General features: G+C 45.5%; 1 protein-coding gene across 2 annotated transcripts; it reads right to left on the bottom strand.

Moving 5' to 3' along the window:
* Positions 1-9,414: 9,414 nt before the first annotated feature.
* On the bottom strand, positions 9,415-13,856 carry serpinh1a (serpin peptidase inhibitor, clade H (heat shock protein 47), member 1a). Of its 2 annotated transcripts, XM_029700541.1 has the most exons (6): positions 13,668-13,856; positions 11,737-12,358; positions 11,514-11,612; positions 11,133-11,365; positions 10,558-10,876; positions 9,415-9,850 (listed from the first exon to the last, which is right to left on the bottom strand). In XM_029700541.1, exons 2-5 carry the CDS (start codon positions 12,332-12,334, stop codon positions 10,574-10,576), a joined length of 1,233 nt encoding a protein of 410 aa, XP_029556401.1. In that variant the 5' UTR covers positions 12,335-12,358; positions 13,668-13,856; the 3' UTR covers positions 9,415-9,850; positions 10,558-10,573. The 2 variants fall into 2 exon arrangements, with proteins under 2 accessions (XP_029556401.1, XP_029556399.1); XM_029700539.1 differs by having other exon boundaries at positions 9,415-10,876.
* Between the last annotated feature and the right edge of the window lie 1,491 nt (positions 13,857-15,347).

Raw genomic sequence — 15,347 nt, 5'->3', positions numbered from 1 at the left:
ACATCCTGTATCCTTTCTTTCAGGATCAAAAGTTGTGTATGGGCCATTGTATTATCATCTTCACAGATGGATGTTGCTTTTTGGTCATCAAATGAAAGGGAACTGCATTGAGGATTCTGCATTAAATGATTCACTTGACAAAAAACTAAATCCTTTATTGCAACACAGTAGTAATGTAAGCCATGTAGGCTATGGAATCTCTCATGTTCACATCGTTAGCCTACAACAGGGAATCACAGACAGAAATTGTATGCTTGTGATCACCGATCCGTTACAATGTTTTTGAAATGATATGCTATCCGTTACAGCAGGGGTTCTTAAACTTTTTCAGCCTGGGACCCAAATGAGAAATTCTGTGTTTTCCTGGAACCCAAGCTTAGGAACATATGCAACTATAAGTAAATATTGGTACATTTCATTGTCATTATGCCTAAAAAAAAATGCAATATAGACAAAAACAAATAACAATGAAATACCCATTAATATATTTTCATGTTTATTTTTTCCCTGTTAAAAACACTCTTACATACCTGTCTAGGTTGGAACTGTTGCTGTTAAACTACAATAAATAATTTCATTCTGAACTGGAATAACAGATTAATCACATCACACAGATGTATAACAGAACACACACACACAGGCTTTTTGATCGTGCAACCCAAAGTATTCTGTATACATCTGGCCCTTCTGTGTTAAAAAACCTCCAAACGAGCTTCAACGCCATACAAGACTCCTTCCGTGGCCTCCAACTGCTCTTAAATGCTAGTAAAACGAAATGCATGCTCTTCAACCAATCGCTGCCCGCACCCGCTCGCCCGACTAGCATCACTACTCTGGACGGTTCTGACTTAGAATATGTGGACAACTACAAATACCTAGGTGTCTGGCAAGACTGTAAACTCTCCTTCCAGACTCACATTAAGCATCTCCAATCCCAAATTGAATCTAGAATCAGCTTCCTATTTTGCAACAAAGCCTCCTTCACTCATGCTGCCAAACATACCCTCGTAAAACTGACTATCCTACCGATCCTTGACTTCGGCGATATCATTTACAAAATAGCCTCCAACACTCTACTCAGCAAATTGGATGCAGTCTATCACAGTGTCATCCGTTTTGTCACCAAAGCCCCATATACTACCTACCACTGCGACCTGTATGCTCTCGTTGGCTGGTCCTCGCTACATATTCGTCGCCAAACTCACTGGCTCCAGGTCATCTATAAGTCCTTGCTAGGTAAAGCTCCGCCTTAACACAGCTCACTGGTCACCATAGCAACACCCACCCGTAGCACGCGCTCCAGCAGGTATATTTCACTGGTCATCCCCAAAGCCAACACCTCATTTGGACACCTTTCCTTCCAGTTCTCTGCAGCCAATGACTGGAACGAATTGCAAAAATCACTGAAGTTGGAGACATATCTCCCTCACTAACTTTAAGCATCAGCTGTCAGAGCAGCTTACCTATCGCTGCAGCTGTACACAGCCCATCCAACCAACTACCTACCTCATCCCCATATTTGTTTTTCTGCTCTTTTGCACACCAGTATTTCTACCTGCACATCCTCATCTGCACATATATCACGACAGGGTAAATTGCTAAATTGTAATTACTTCGCCACTATTGGCCTATTTATTGCCTTACCTCCTTACTTCATTTGCACACACTGTATACAGATTTTTCTATGGTGTTATTGACTGTACGATTGTTTTGTCACACTGCTTTGCTTTATCTTGGCCAGGTCGCAGTTGTAAATGAGAACTTGTTCTCAACTGGCCTACCTGGTTATATAATGGTGAAATAAAATAAATAAAAAGTAACAATACAGATAAAAAAAATTCTGGCCTACTGTACATCTTACTGTAATAATTATTGTTGAAAGTCTAGGTTGGAACTGTTGTTCTTAAAATACATTTTTTATTCTGAACTGGAATAAACTGATTGATCACATCACAGACCAGAAAACACATACACACAGTCCTAATGAGAGGTGTGTAACTGGTTGAAGTTTTCAACCAGCATGTCTATATTCTGGGCTCAGTTTCTGACAGTGCAACACTGAGGTGATGCTCAGCATTGACACAGTTTCTGTACTTGAGAACCCTGACTTGCATAGGTATGTGGTACCAAACTGGATCAGAACATCTACTGCTTTCTCAGGCAGGCAGGAGACCGCTTAATGCTGCAGATTAGCAACCCAGAACTGTGTGAGTGTTTGTCTCAAAAAGCATCTTGCTTCAATCAGTTTATTCCAGTTCAGAATAAAAAAATATTACTTGTAACAGCAACAGTTCCAACCTAGACTTGTTATCAACAATCATTTCTACAGTAAAATGTACAGTAGGCCAGATCATTTTTAATCTTCATCTGTACTGTTTCTTGGGGTTGCTAGTTAGCTTGATTTGGCTAACGTTAGCTATTTGCTGTGTAACGTTATGAGGCCAGTGTCACAGAATAAGTCGTGCGGGAGAGAGAAGGACCAAGGCGCAGCGGAAGTGTGGCACTGTGCTACACCCTCCCTCCCCAACCCACCTATCCTGGAGGTGGCTCCGGTTCTGGCCGTTCCAGGCAGTCGGGCCACTTTGGCAGCTCGGGGCAGTCGGGGCAGTCTGGCAGCTCGGGCAGTCTGGGCAGTCTGGCAGCTCGGGGCAGTCTGGGCAGTCTGGCAGCTCGGGGCAGTCTGGGCAGTCTGGCAGCTCGGGGCAGTCTGGGCAGTTTGGCAACTCTGGGCAGTCTGGGCAGTCGGGACAGTCGGGACAGTCTGGGCAGTCTGGGCAGTCTGGCCACTCGGGACAGTCTGGGCAGTCTGGCCACTCGGGACAGTCTGGGCAGTCTGGCCACTCGGGACAGTCTGGGCAGTCTGGCCACTCGGGACAGTCTGGGCAGTCTGGCCACTCGGGACAGTCTGGGCAGTCTGGCCACTCCGGCAGTTCAGGGCAGTCTGGCCACTCCGGCAGTTCAGGGCAGTCTGGCCACTCCGGCAGTTCAGGGCAGTCTGGCCACTCCGGCAGTTCAGGGCAGTCTGGCCACTCCGGCAGTTCAGGGCAGTCTGGCCACTCCGGCAGTTCAGGGCAGTCTGGCCACTCCGGCAGTTCAGGGCAGTCTGGCCACTCCGGCAGTTCAGCGCAGTCTGCTCCGGCAGTTCAGCGCAGTCTGGCCACTCCGGCAGTTCAGCGCAGTCTGACCTCTCTGGCGACTGTTGACTGGCGGGCAGCTCTGACGACTGTTGACTGGCAGGCAGCTCTGACGACTGTTGACTGGCAGGCAGCTCTGACGACTGTTGACTGGCGGGCAGCTCTGACGACGGTTGACTGGCGGGCAGCTCTGACGACTGTTGACTGGCGGTCAGCTCTGACGACTGTTGACTGGCGGGCAGCTCTGACGACTGTTGACTGGCGGGCAGCTCTGACGACTGTTGACTGGCGGGCAGCTCTGACGACTGTTGACTGGCGGGCAGCTCTGGTGATGGTTGACTGGCGGGCAGCTCTGACGACTGTTGACTGGCGGGCAGCTCCTGCCCCGTCACACAGCCCTTGTGCCCCCCCTAAAAAATTATTGGGGGTGCCTCTCGGTCTCCCAGTCCTTGCCAGCCTTCTTCCGCTGCTTGGTCCTGTGAAGGTGGGGAATTCTGTCACAGAATAAGTCGTGCGGGAGAGAGAAGGACCAAGGCGCAGCGGAAGTGTGGATACTCATATTTTAATGTTCAAAAACAGGAGTAGAGCATCCACTGAAAAAACAAAATAATAAACAAAACAATGGACGGTACTCACAATGTGACGGTGTGGCAGGCTAAACCAAACAAAGCAGTGCTCACAACAATTCCCCACAACCCCAAAGACAAACACACACACCTATATAGGACTTCCAATCAAAGGCAACTATACACACCTGCCTTCAATTGGAAGTCCCAATCATCCACCCAACATATACAAACACAAACCTGCCACGTCCTGACCCCAAAACTAAAACACTAGCTCCATCTGCTGGTCAGGACGTGACAGCCAGGGACTTGTTTGAAAGAGAAACTCACATCTACTACTATGAGAGATAGTATTCCCTTATTTCTGCTTATCGTCACCTGTTCTAAAATGACAACAATGCCTTGCTAGTTGACTTTTCTACTTACGTAGCACAGTTCCCTGAAGCATTCTGCCCTGTTCTGAAAGAACTCCCTGGATTTACCGTCATGTTGTGCCTGGATGTGTGGTCAGGACGTGTCGTTTTATTAATTTGTTCGTTTTGAGAGACTCATTACTATGCACTTCCCTACTAAGCACTTCCCCACACAAAACACATTGTGGGAGCTCATCGTTATTTCTCTAAGTTTGTATGAAACCAAGAGAGATAGTAATCGTTGTATTTGCGTTTCATGGCAATTGAGCTCAGTCAGAACATGTGGCTAGCTTGAGTCCATTTGATGACAGCAGTGAGTGATGGCGAGTTGGAATAACAAGTCAGTGGCTGACAGCGCATCATCTGCTGCTGAACGACGGCGCATCATCTGCTGCTGAACGACGGCGCATCATCTGCTGCTGAACGACGGCGCATCATCTGCTGCTGAAAGACGGCGCATCATCTGCTGCTGAACGACGGCGCATCATCTGCTGCTGAACGACGGCGCATCATCTGCTGCTGAACGACGGCGCATCATCTGCTGCTGAACGACGGCGCATCATCTGCTGCTGAAAGACGGCGCATCATCTGCTGCTGAACGACGGCGCATCATCTGCTGCTGAACGACGGCGCATCATCTGCTGCTGAAAGACGGCGCATCATCTGCTGCTGAACGACGGCGCATCATCTGCTGCGGAACGACGGCGCATCATATGCTGCTGAACGACGGCGTTGCAGCGTGTGGGTCGCGGAGTGATCTTCAAGAAAACTGCAGAAAAAAGATCCGGTAAACGGCGAAGCACACGGGCATCTCCCTCTACCTCTCCCACTCGCGCAGCTGCCAAACTGAGCAGAGACCGCTGATAAGCAGAGAGCGCACTGAACCGAGAGCGCAGTTGCACTTGGCCAAATCAATGACAGTTGTTATTGAAATAATTAGACATTTACGTCGCGACCCACCATTAACAGGTGGTCCCTCACCCACTTTGGATCATGATCATTTGAAAGCAAATTACAGTCTCCTCTATGAATCTGCATATTTCTCCAAAGCTCAGAGTCTGCACAGAACTACCAGGACCTAGGATTGATTGAGACACTCAATTTTTTAATGCTGTATCTCTTGACACATTCATTTATGAAAATAGTCATGGCCTACTTCCTGTGCTTGGCCCTCCTATGTTGAAAATAATAAATGGCTCCCTGTCCTCCTGATGCGTACCAAACTCACTAAAAGTGGCAGAAATAAGGACTCTCTTGAAAAAGCCAAACCTTGAGCCTATATCCTCTACAAATGTATTTAAAAAAGCTTTTGCGCAGCAACTCACTGCCTTCCTGAAGACAAATAATGTATACGAAACGCTTCAGTCTGGTTTTAGACCCCATCATAGCACTGCACTCGTGAAGGTGGTTAATGACCTTTTAATGTTGTCAGACCAAGGCTCTGCATCTGTCCTCGTGCTCCTAGACCTTAGTGCTGCTTTTGACCCAATCGATCCTCACATTCTTTTGGAGAGATTGGAAACCCTAATTGGTCTACATGGACACATTCTTGTCTGGTTTAGATCTGTGGATGGTTTGTCCTCTGACAAATCAATAGTAAGTTTCGGTGTTCCTCAAGGTTCTGTTTTAGTACCACTATTGTTTTCACTATATATTCTACCTCTTGGTCGTAAGAACTGGACCCAGGCGCAGCTTACGTAGCGTTCCACATGTTTATTAAATGAAACTCTCAAAAAACAAAGAATAAACGAACACGTGAAGCTATGGAGTGCTCACAGGCAACTACACAAAAACAAAACAAGATCTCACAAAACACAGTGGGGAAATGGCTGCCTAAATATGATCCCCAATCAGAGAAAACGATAAACAGCTGCCTCTGATTGGGAACAATACCAGACTAACATAGAAATAGAACAACCTAGATTACCCACCCTAGTCACACCCCAACCTAACCAACATAGAGAATAAAAGGCTCTCTATGGCCAGGCCATGACACTTGGTGATGTCATCCAGAAACACAATGTCAACTTTAACTGCTATGCGGATGACACACAGGTGTACATTTCGATGAAACATGGTGAAGCCCCAAAATTGCCTACCCTGGAAGCCTGTGTTCCAGATAAGGAAGTGGATGGCGGCAAATGTTTTACTTTTAAACTCGGACTAAAGAAACAAAGATATCTGCTGTTGCATCTGACAATTCATCTTGATGGTTGTACAGTCATCTCAAATAAAACTCTGAAGGTCCTTGGCGTTACTCTGGACCCTGATCTCTCTTTTGACGAACGTATCAGGAATATTTCAAGGACAGGTTTTTTCCCATCTTCGTAACATTACAAAAATCTGAAACTTTTTGTCCAAAAATGTTGCAGAAAAGCTAATCCATGCTTTTGTCACTTTTAGACCACTGCAATGCTTTACTTTCCGGCTACCCGGATAAAGCACAAAATAAACTTCAGTTAGTGCTAAACACAGCTGCTAGAATCTTGACTAGAACCAAACATTTTTGATCGTATTACTCCAGTGCTAGCCTCGCTATACTGACTTGCTGTTATGGCTAGGGCTGATTTCAAGGTTTTACTGCTAACCTACAAAGCATTACATGGGCTTGCTGTCACGAACGTCGTAAGGATTGTGTCACAACTTCCGCCGAAGTCGGCCCCTCTCCTTGTTCGGGCAGCGTTCGGCGGTCGACATCACCGGCTTACTAGTCATCACCGATCGATGTTTCCCTGTTCATTTTGTTTTGTGTTATTATACACACCTGTTTATGATTCCCTGATTATGTTCATTATTAAACCCTCTGGCTTCCCTGTTTGTCTTGTCCGTGATTGTTCATGTTTTGTGGTTGTTGGAGGTGTTTCTCCTAACCCTGTTATTTTGTTTATCTTACCCCTTTTCAGTGTGTGCTAGGGTATCAGCCGGTCCTGGCACCATGGCATCAGAGCCAGATCGAGGCTCCTGTGGTGGATGAATGGTTTCGGCACTCGGAGGAGACATGGAACGCTGCCTATGTACGACTACAACGAGCCATCAAGCGGCAAAAGGCGAGTGCCGACAGCCACCGCAGTGAGGCCCCGGTTTATGCACCGGGGGATCGGGTTTGGCTCTCGACCCGAAACCTGCCCCTTCACCTGCCCTGCCGGAAGCTGGGTCCGTGGTTTGTGGGGCCATTCAAAGTCCTGAGGAGACTGAATGAGGTTTGTTATAGGTTACAACCCCCCCCTGATTATCATATTAACCCCTCGTTCCATGTGTCTCTCCTCAGGCCGGTGGTGGCTGGTCCGCTCCAGCAGTCTGGACATCGAGGGGGCCCCGGCGTATACCGTACGAGCCATTATGGACTCCAGAGGTCGGGCGAGGGGCCTTCAGTACCTCGTGGAGTGGGAGGGGTACGGCCCGGAGGAGCAAAGCTGGGTACCGGTGGAGGACATCCTGGACCCATCGTTAATCCAGGAGCTTCACCGCTTCCGCCCGGATCGCCCTGCTCTCCGTCCTCCGGGTCGTCCCCGAGGCCGGTGTCGGCGCGCTGCTGGAGCCGCGCGTCAAGGGGGGGTACTGTCACGACTTCCGCCGAAGTCAGCCCCTCTCCTTGTTCGGGTGGCGTTCGGCGGTCGACGTCACCGGCTTACTAGTTGTCACCGATCAATGTTTTCCCTGTTCGTTTTGTTTTGTCTTTATTATGCACACCTGTTTATGATTCCCTCATTATGTTCATTATTTAACCCTCTGGTTCCCTGTTTGTCTTGTCCGTGATTGTTCATGTTTTGTGGTTGTTGGAGGTGTTTCTCCTAACCCTGTTATTTTGCTGTGGGAGAAGTTTATTGTGGTTTTGAGTAAACACGTTTTGTTTGCACTCATTCCTGTGTCCTGCGCCTGACTCCGCTACTTCTCCAAACATATTCGTTACAGATTGGACCAAGGCGCAGCGGGTAAAGTGCTCATCTTCTTAATTTATTTGATGAAAACACTTAAACAAAATAAACGTACGACAAAAAAAACAGTTCCATAAGGCCCACAGGCTATACAGAAAATAACCACCCACAAAACACAAGTGAAACAAACCCCAACTAAATATGACCTCCAATTAGAGGCAACGACAACCAGCTGCCTCTAATTGGAGGTCCTACCAAAACCAACATAGAAATAGAAAACTAGATTTAAACAGAACCTAAACCAAAAACACCGAAACACAAAACAAACACCCCCTGCCACGCCCTGACCAAACTACAATGACAAATAACCAATACACAGAAATTAACTAAAAATAAGTCCAGGCCCTGAAAAAACACGTTTCATGAGATTGATGTGTGATCATAATTGCATTTTAGCTATTTATATTGTATATGTTTTCATATAGCCTGTACGAGAACCAACTATTTAATAAGTGAAGATGTCAAAAGCATTTTTCATCATTTGAATTTGTATGAAATAAATACAATCTGGATATATTTTATCCGCAATTAAAAAAATATAAATGTAAGCAAAACAATACTTATTCTTGATCTAAGGGAGTCATGGTAGGCCCATTGAGCCCATGGGATGTTACATTTTGTCTGCCTACAATGTAAGCCACTAGATGGAGAGAGATGCCTAAATGATCCCCAGTGCCACATGATTACAGATAGGCATGCATGCAGCCTATTAGAATTATAAAACACATGGACTTACTGTAGATTTAGCCTTACCCCTTTGACCTACTAGGAAACACTTGCTCTTATACCTGTTTAATAACTCAGTAATGAATTACTACAGTAGCAACATATTTCATGTTAATACACAGGTGTAGGAGCAACTCATTAAATCCCAACAACTGGCTGACCTGAGAAACTTACAGAGAGCCGCAGGATGCAAACCTAACTTGGGTCCAATAATATGTGAATGGTCCCATAACACTCAATTGGCCCATGGTGGGAATCCTGTGGGCTTCTTGCCTTGGGCATCCCACTCCATCTGACCAATAATTATATAAGGCTATGATCTGGACATAGTAGCTGCTATAGACATCTGCATAGGTTGTCACGGTTTGGAGATGTGGCACTGGAGAGTATGACATGCACTGTTATGCAAAGCCACTCACAGTACACACAGTAGATGGTGTTTTAGCATAACATTTGAAAGGTATGAATTTCCTTTGGTAGCACTTCCTTGTGAATTTTCTAAAGTCCTATAGCTGGAATTAATTTTGGCCAATCAGTTGGCAACTCCTATTGGCTCCTGCACTTGACCTCACAAACCCTGCCATTCCATCCTAGTTGTCACCATAAGTTTGCCCTCGAACCAAGTCACATTACAACATTCTTTTGTTTTACCATTTTATTGAAAAAAGAGAAAACTTCTATCTCATACCATTCCATTGTTCCAAAAAAGCATATTTTTTGTGGCAAAACGTGACAGTGTTGAGACAGGGCTAGGCTGATTAATCAAAAGTCTTCCACAGATATCACCTTTCTTTCTTTCATTCAGAGGTTAGTTAGCTAAAGATTACAGAGCAGTGCTTTCATTGCGGATCAGTAAAAAGCCAAACAGAGTAACAAACAGAGCCGCGTCCCCTTGGTCATAGATTCATGTGTTTTGGGGGAGTGAACAATAGGCTAGCACCAGGTAGTAAGATTGTGAAAAAGCTTGTGAAAAAAAAACATTTTAATTTAGACATTAAAGATACTGGAACCCACACGAATTTCACAAACTAAAAATGGGATATGTGGTGACGGGTACATGGTAATCGTAGCAAAACCTGTAAAGAAAACAGAAACAGTTTACTTGCTCAGCACATTTGAATGACATTATCACACAATTAGTTATTTTTGGAATAAAGAGTATGAATACCCCGACAATAGTAATTTGATGTTGACTTAATCTCAAGTAAACTGGTAGAAACAAATAGTCTGGAATTCAAAGTGAAGTGAAACAATAGTGAAACAGAGTGTGCATTCAGTTGGGATCCCAGACTAACAGGAGAGGAAACCCTGAGAGTAACGCTGATTTTATATTTAAGGCAATAGTCTGGGAGATCATACTTAATGTAAGTATCCATCCTGTGATCTGCCCTTAATTAAAATACTCAAACATGCCACGTGGAGATGGTGATTACTAACTAGCCTGGAATCCAAACTGAATATCGCTCTCTTTTGTGAAACGGGGCGATATTCAGTTTGGATTGCAGGCTTGGTGATGATACCATGTTAAGGTGAAGTTAATGGTTTTTTGGAGTACACAATGCTTTGTTTCTTACAACACAGGACAAAATACACAAAAATATATTTCTGAATCATGCATTGTGAACAACAGGCACGAATGTTGGCACATAGATGATGAAATGGGAATGTACTCTTGAGGTATAAGACGTACAATTAATTTTCTCCCTCTCCTCTCTTTTGCATAGGAAAATACAAACACATACACACACACACACAAACGCCTGTGCATACAAAAACACTTCACCTAAGACTCAAAGTTGTTATAATTCATCTCTCATCTTCTCGCCCTTAGGTCGGACTAGTCTGCCGAGGAAGAGGATGGAGTTGGTCTTGGTGTCCTTCACTAGGAAGATGAAGGGATGGTCAGCGTAGAACAACTTGGGGTTTTTCAGTTTATCGGTGCCAAAGATGCTGGTATTGATGGGGTTCCCATCAGTGTCCCACTCCATGGCAGAGGCATGGAAGACGTTGGACAGGTACAGGTCCTTCTTCCCAGAGATGTTGGACAGGTCCGCCTTGGTCTTATCCACAGCCTCTGTCAGACCCAGCTCCCCAAGGTGTTTCTGTGTGTGTGTGTGTGTGTGTGTGTGTGTGTGTGTGTGTGTGTGTGTGTGTGTGTGTGTGTGTGTGTGTGAGAGAGAGAGACAGAGAGAGAGAGAGAGAGAGAGAGTGAGAGTTGTAAAGGAGTTCAGCCACCTAAGAGCATCGGGGATGTGTACTGTATAGTTAGTGTATACTAACATACTAACACTAACTTGCATCTCATAAACATTGTGGTTTTCACCAATGACTTGTGCCATGTCTAGGTTTTTCCAGTACCTGGATGTTGTGGCTGACTTCCATGCTGACTTTGGGCAGAGACACAGCCACAGCCGTCTCCTTCAGCTTGCCCATCCAGTCATCCAGCTGCTTGCAGGTCAGCAGCTTCTCCAGCCTCTCCAGGGACTCCACGTGGTAGGGCATGAAGAACACCAGGCTGGATTTTTTATGGGCCAGGGGTATGCTCAGGATTAAAAGCTTATTCACTGTATCCTCATGGAAACCATAGAGACCTGCAGGTACAGCCAGTATGAGAACAGACTCAGATACATTTCTAGAGTATTTTTGTACATCTTCCTTCACACTGAATTGAAAACACCCTAGTTCAGTTTAAATATACTGTTTAATATTATGTTGAGGGACATGTTGTAATTGATTTACCTGTGCGGTGCATCATGGATACACCAACAGTGTGAGAGCGGGACACCAGGAAGCCACGGTTGTCCACCATCTTTTGGTGGAACTGTTCATCCCAATGGGCTGTTCAGATTGAAAGTAAAAGACAATTTACTGTAAATTAGTAAATATGTGAATGGATGAAAAAACAAGGCAAAAGAGAGAAGAGTATCTACCAAGTGCTGGTGCTTTGTAAGATCGAACTCACGTTTGAAGAACATGGCGTTGATGATCATGGCCCCATCGGTCCTCTCCACGTCCTTGGTGACCTCGGGCAGCTTGCCGTCGGTGGACTTGGCCGCCCAATCATTGATGGACTTCACAGCGCTCTTCTTGTCCTTGAAGTTGATCTTAGTGTGGTCATAGTTGTAGTGCTTCTTGCTGCTCTTGACAAAGGCATCTGCGAAGTTGACCGAGCTGGGGCTGTAGATGCGGTTGCTGATCTTCCAGGTGACGTTGCGGGTCTTGGAGTCGCTGACCTCCTCTAGGAGCTCGGCCAGGCCGGCGTGAAGCTGCTCGTCCTTCACCTTGTCAGCACTCAGCACGGTCTTCACCTGGGAGGCGGTGGAGGCCTTGCCCCCGAGGGCCACCAGGCCCAGGGAAGAGGCCACCACCACGGGGGAGATGAGGATGTTCTCTAGGTCCTTCTCCTTGACCATGTTCTGGTAGAGGCTGAAGGCCAGGCTGGCGCTGTTGTTGGCCAGCAGGGTGGCGTGGTTACTTAGGACCTTGTCTGCCAAGGCGGCAGTAGCAGCAGAGGCTGCGGTGGCTAGTAAGGCCATGGCTACCAGGTTAGTCCCCCACATAGTGTCAGAACGATCATTAAAGACCTGAGAGGGGACATGATAGAGCATCAGAGCAATTACAGAGCAACAGAGTCTCAAATCCTTAGTGTCAGAGGAAAATTAAATGAAATTTGCCCTGGATTTTGAGAACAGAAAACCTTTTGTAGGACTTCTCTCCTTACTCTCGCCATGAGTTAAGGAGATAACCCACTTCTCCAACCCGTTGCTGAGATTCAAGTGGAATACCACTCTTCCTTTATTCATCCTGGATGATGCAGAATGGACATGCTGTGGTATACTAAGCTTTCATTATGCGGTCTGTAATGTAATTCATTGGTGGAAAATCTGAGGACAGGTTTGCCCATGCCAAGTTCAAGGCAAGACTCAAGAGCCATGTTTATACTGCAGCTGTAGAACACCTACGATATTTCAATCAAGCTCTCGCTTCATCTGGTGGACCAGATTTAGCTGCAGAATCTAAACAAAAGGATTGTATGCATCCTCTGAGGCCTGGAATGAGTGACCTTTTAAGCAGGTGCGAGGTTTCAAATGTTTCACTGTCTTTACAGAAAGTTTGATCTTTCAGCTTATTCAGGCTGTCATTTCTGTACTATAGGGATGATGTTTTCAAAGTTTTGCTGGAAGTACAGATGATTTCAATACATTCTCAGTTTGCATTATATCTATCGTTTGGATTCATCATTTCAAACTCTGACCAATCAGCACTGCCACAGTGAGAGAGAAAGTCTATAGGAGGAGGGATATTCAAGTTTACATCATCATTAATATCTGTCTGAACATATGTTTATAAATTACACAGCTCATTTCCCTCTGCGTAATTGATCGGATGCTTTCTCGAGTCTCGACACTCTCTACCACCATGTAAAGAGAGATGCCCCATGGCAGAGCAAACTGTGCGTTAGATCAGAGCACAAATAGTCTGTTGCTGGGTGGGGCCGTTACTAATAAGATAGGCCTACTCTACAGACAAGGCACAGTTCAAAGCAACATTGCCACTCAAATGATAATCACTTTTAATTGATCATCACAACATTTTCACTGTTATGTGATCCATTAACTAAGCGTGAACACTGAAGATGGAGGAAAAAGTATGTTTTAGCCTGGCAACTTTTCGCATGCATCTTTTCCATTCAACTGGCCTACAAAATGCTCAACGACATGAAGCCGTATTCTAATGCAGCACTACATTCTCTAAAGGCATTTTATAACCCTAAGCCCAAAATGGAGGGACTTTTCGCATTCCTGGTCAGACATTTTCCTTCAGTTAACACAGTTCAGTGAATATCCCCCCCCTCCCCCACTCTCACTCCCATCTCATCCCCCTTTAACTTACCAGGCTCTTTCAGCAGTTTTACTCTAGTTTCTCTCTCAGCTTCCACAAGGACAGATCTTCAGCTGGTCTATAAACCGTGGGAAATGAATTTCTGGAAGTTTGGAAAATAAGTATTTCAGTGAGGTGCAGTGATTTTCCATGCACAGTGAGCTGAGCTGGGCCCTCCCACTGTATCCCATTACTGTGGAGCAGCTATGAGAGAGGGACTTTCCCCCTCCAGGTCCTAAAGCCTGAGACACACTGAGCACTCATTCACACTGTAGACAGACATCTGGCAGAGTTTCTGTAAAGTTCATAGTTCTGTATTCTAAAATTATGCTAATTTAATATACTGTACACAGTTTTAGACTATGCAACATTATTTACCATAGCCCTACTGCAAGGCTGAAGGCTGAAGAATAATCATTTTTAGGGTGTAGAAAGTACTTCGGTATTATAATTGTTATGATTAGTAAAGTTTGCTTTCTAGTTGTGAAGGTTTTACTGTCCACCTCTTCCTCCCAGTGCCACATCTGCGGCTGTGTCTGTCTGATTTGCGAGACTGGTAGCGTGGGATGCCGGAGGGGGATGTGTCCATTCAATGCCTGGCCATGCCAAATTGTTACACTATGCCCTGGTGTCTAACGGCACATAGTTTGATTCTCTTTTCCCAAAAATGGGCACCATTTTTTCCTCTGTGGACATGCAGTATATCCAATTATTCCTTGTCTAAAAAGCACTCATTTAGGCACTCTAAAACATAGTAGTGTTTCTACTGAGCAGCAATAAAGTTTAGGAAATCACTCAACATGCCACAGTAGCCCAGTGTTTGGTGCCAAGGAATTTGTGACATCGTGTTAGAAATTAGGTCACATTACATTGGCTACGCCTCAGCACTGCTAGAGTGAAAAGGCTATGTATAAGAAGCATGTTCTGTTGATGTTTAGATTAATGAACTACTAACATAGAGCCAACATTGGTCTGAGGACGAAAAAAGTAACCCCACACCACATCTTCAACCTCAACATGAAAAGGATAGCTTTCAGCTACATGTTTAGTGCTTTTGTACTAAACTCAGCAAACAGAGAAACGTCCCTTTTTCAGGACCCTGTCTTTCAAAGATCATTCGTAAAAATTCAAATAACTTCACAGATCTTCATTGTAAAGGGTTTAAACACTGTTTCATGCACCTGTGGAACGGTCGTTAAGACACTAACAGCTTACAGACAGTAAGCAATTAAGGTCACAGTTATGAAAACTTAGGACACTAAAGAGGCCTTTCTACTGACTCTGAAAAACACCAAAAGAAAGATGCCCAGGGTCCCTGCTCATCTGCGTGAATGTGCCTTAGCCATGCTGCAAGGAGGCATGAGGACAGCAGATATGGCCAGGGCAATAAATTGCAATGTCCGTACTGTGAGACGCCTAAGACAGCGCTACAGGGAGACAGGACGGACAGCTGATCATCCTTGCAGTGGCAGACCACGTGTAACAACACCTGCATAGGATTGGTACATCCAAACCTCACACCTGTTGGGCAGGTACAGGATGGCAACAACAACTGCTCGAGTTACACCAGGAATGCACAATCCCTCCATCAGTGCTCAGACTGTCCGCAATAGGCTGAGAGAGGCTGGACTGAGGGCTTGTAGGCCTGTTGTAAGGCAGGTCCTCACCAGACATCACCGGCAACAATGTCGC

This window comes from Salmo trutta, chromosome 19 (assembly GCF_901001165.1).
Source record: "Salmo trutta chromosome 19, fSalTru1.1, whole genome shotgun sequence".
NCBI lineage: Eukaryota > Metazoa > Chordata > Actinopteri > Salmoniformes > Salmonidae > Salmo > Salmo trutta.
Note: the sequence above shows the minus strand (reverse complement) of the source record. Positions and strands in the feature narration are given on the sequence as shown.

Bases quoted from the DNA above. Each gene is read 5' to 3' on its own strand.
- serpinh1a (XM_029700539.1), bottom strand. From the start codon at position 12,334: ATGTGGGGGACTAACCTGGTAGCCATGGCCTTACTAGCCACCGCAGCC. The intron at 11,613-11,736 runs GTGAGTTCGATC...CAATCTGAACAG, and splicing joins CAACGCCATGTTCTTCAAAC to CCCATTGGGATGAACAGTTC. The intron at 11,366-11,513 runs GTAAATCAATTA...CTGTACCTGCAG, and splicing joins ATCCATGATGCACCGCACAG to GTCTCTATGGTTTCCATGAG.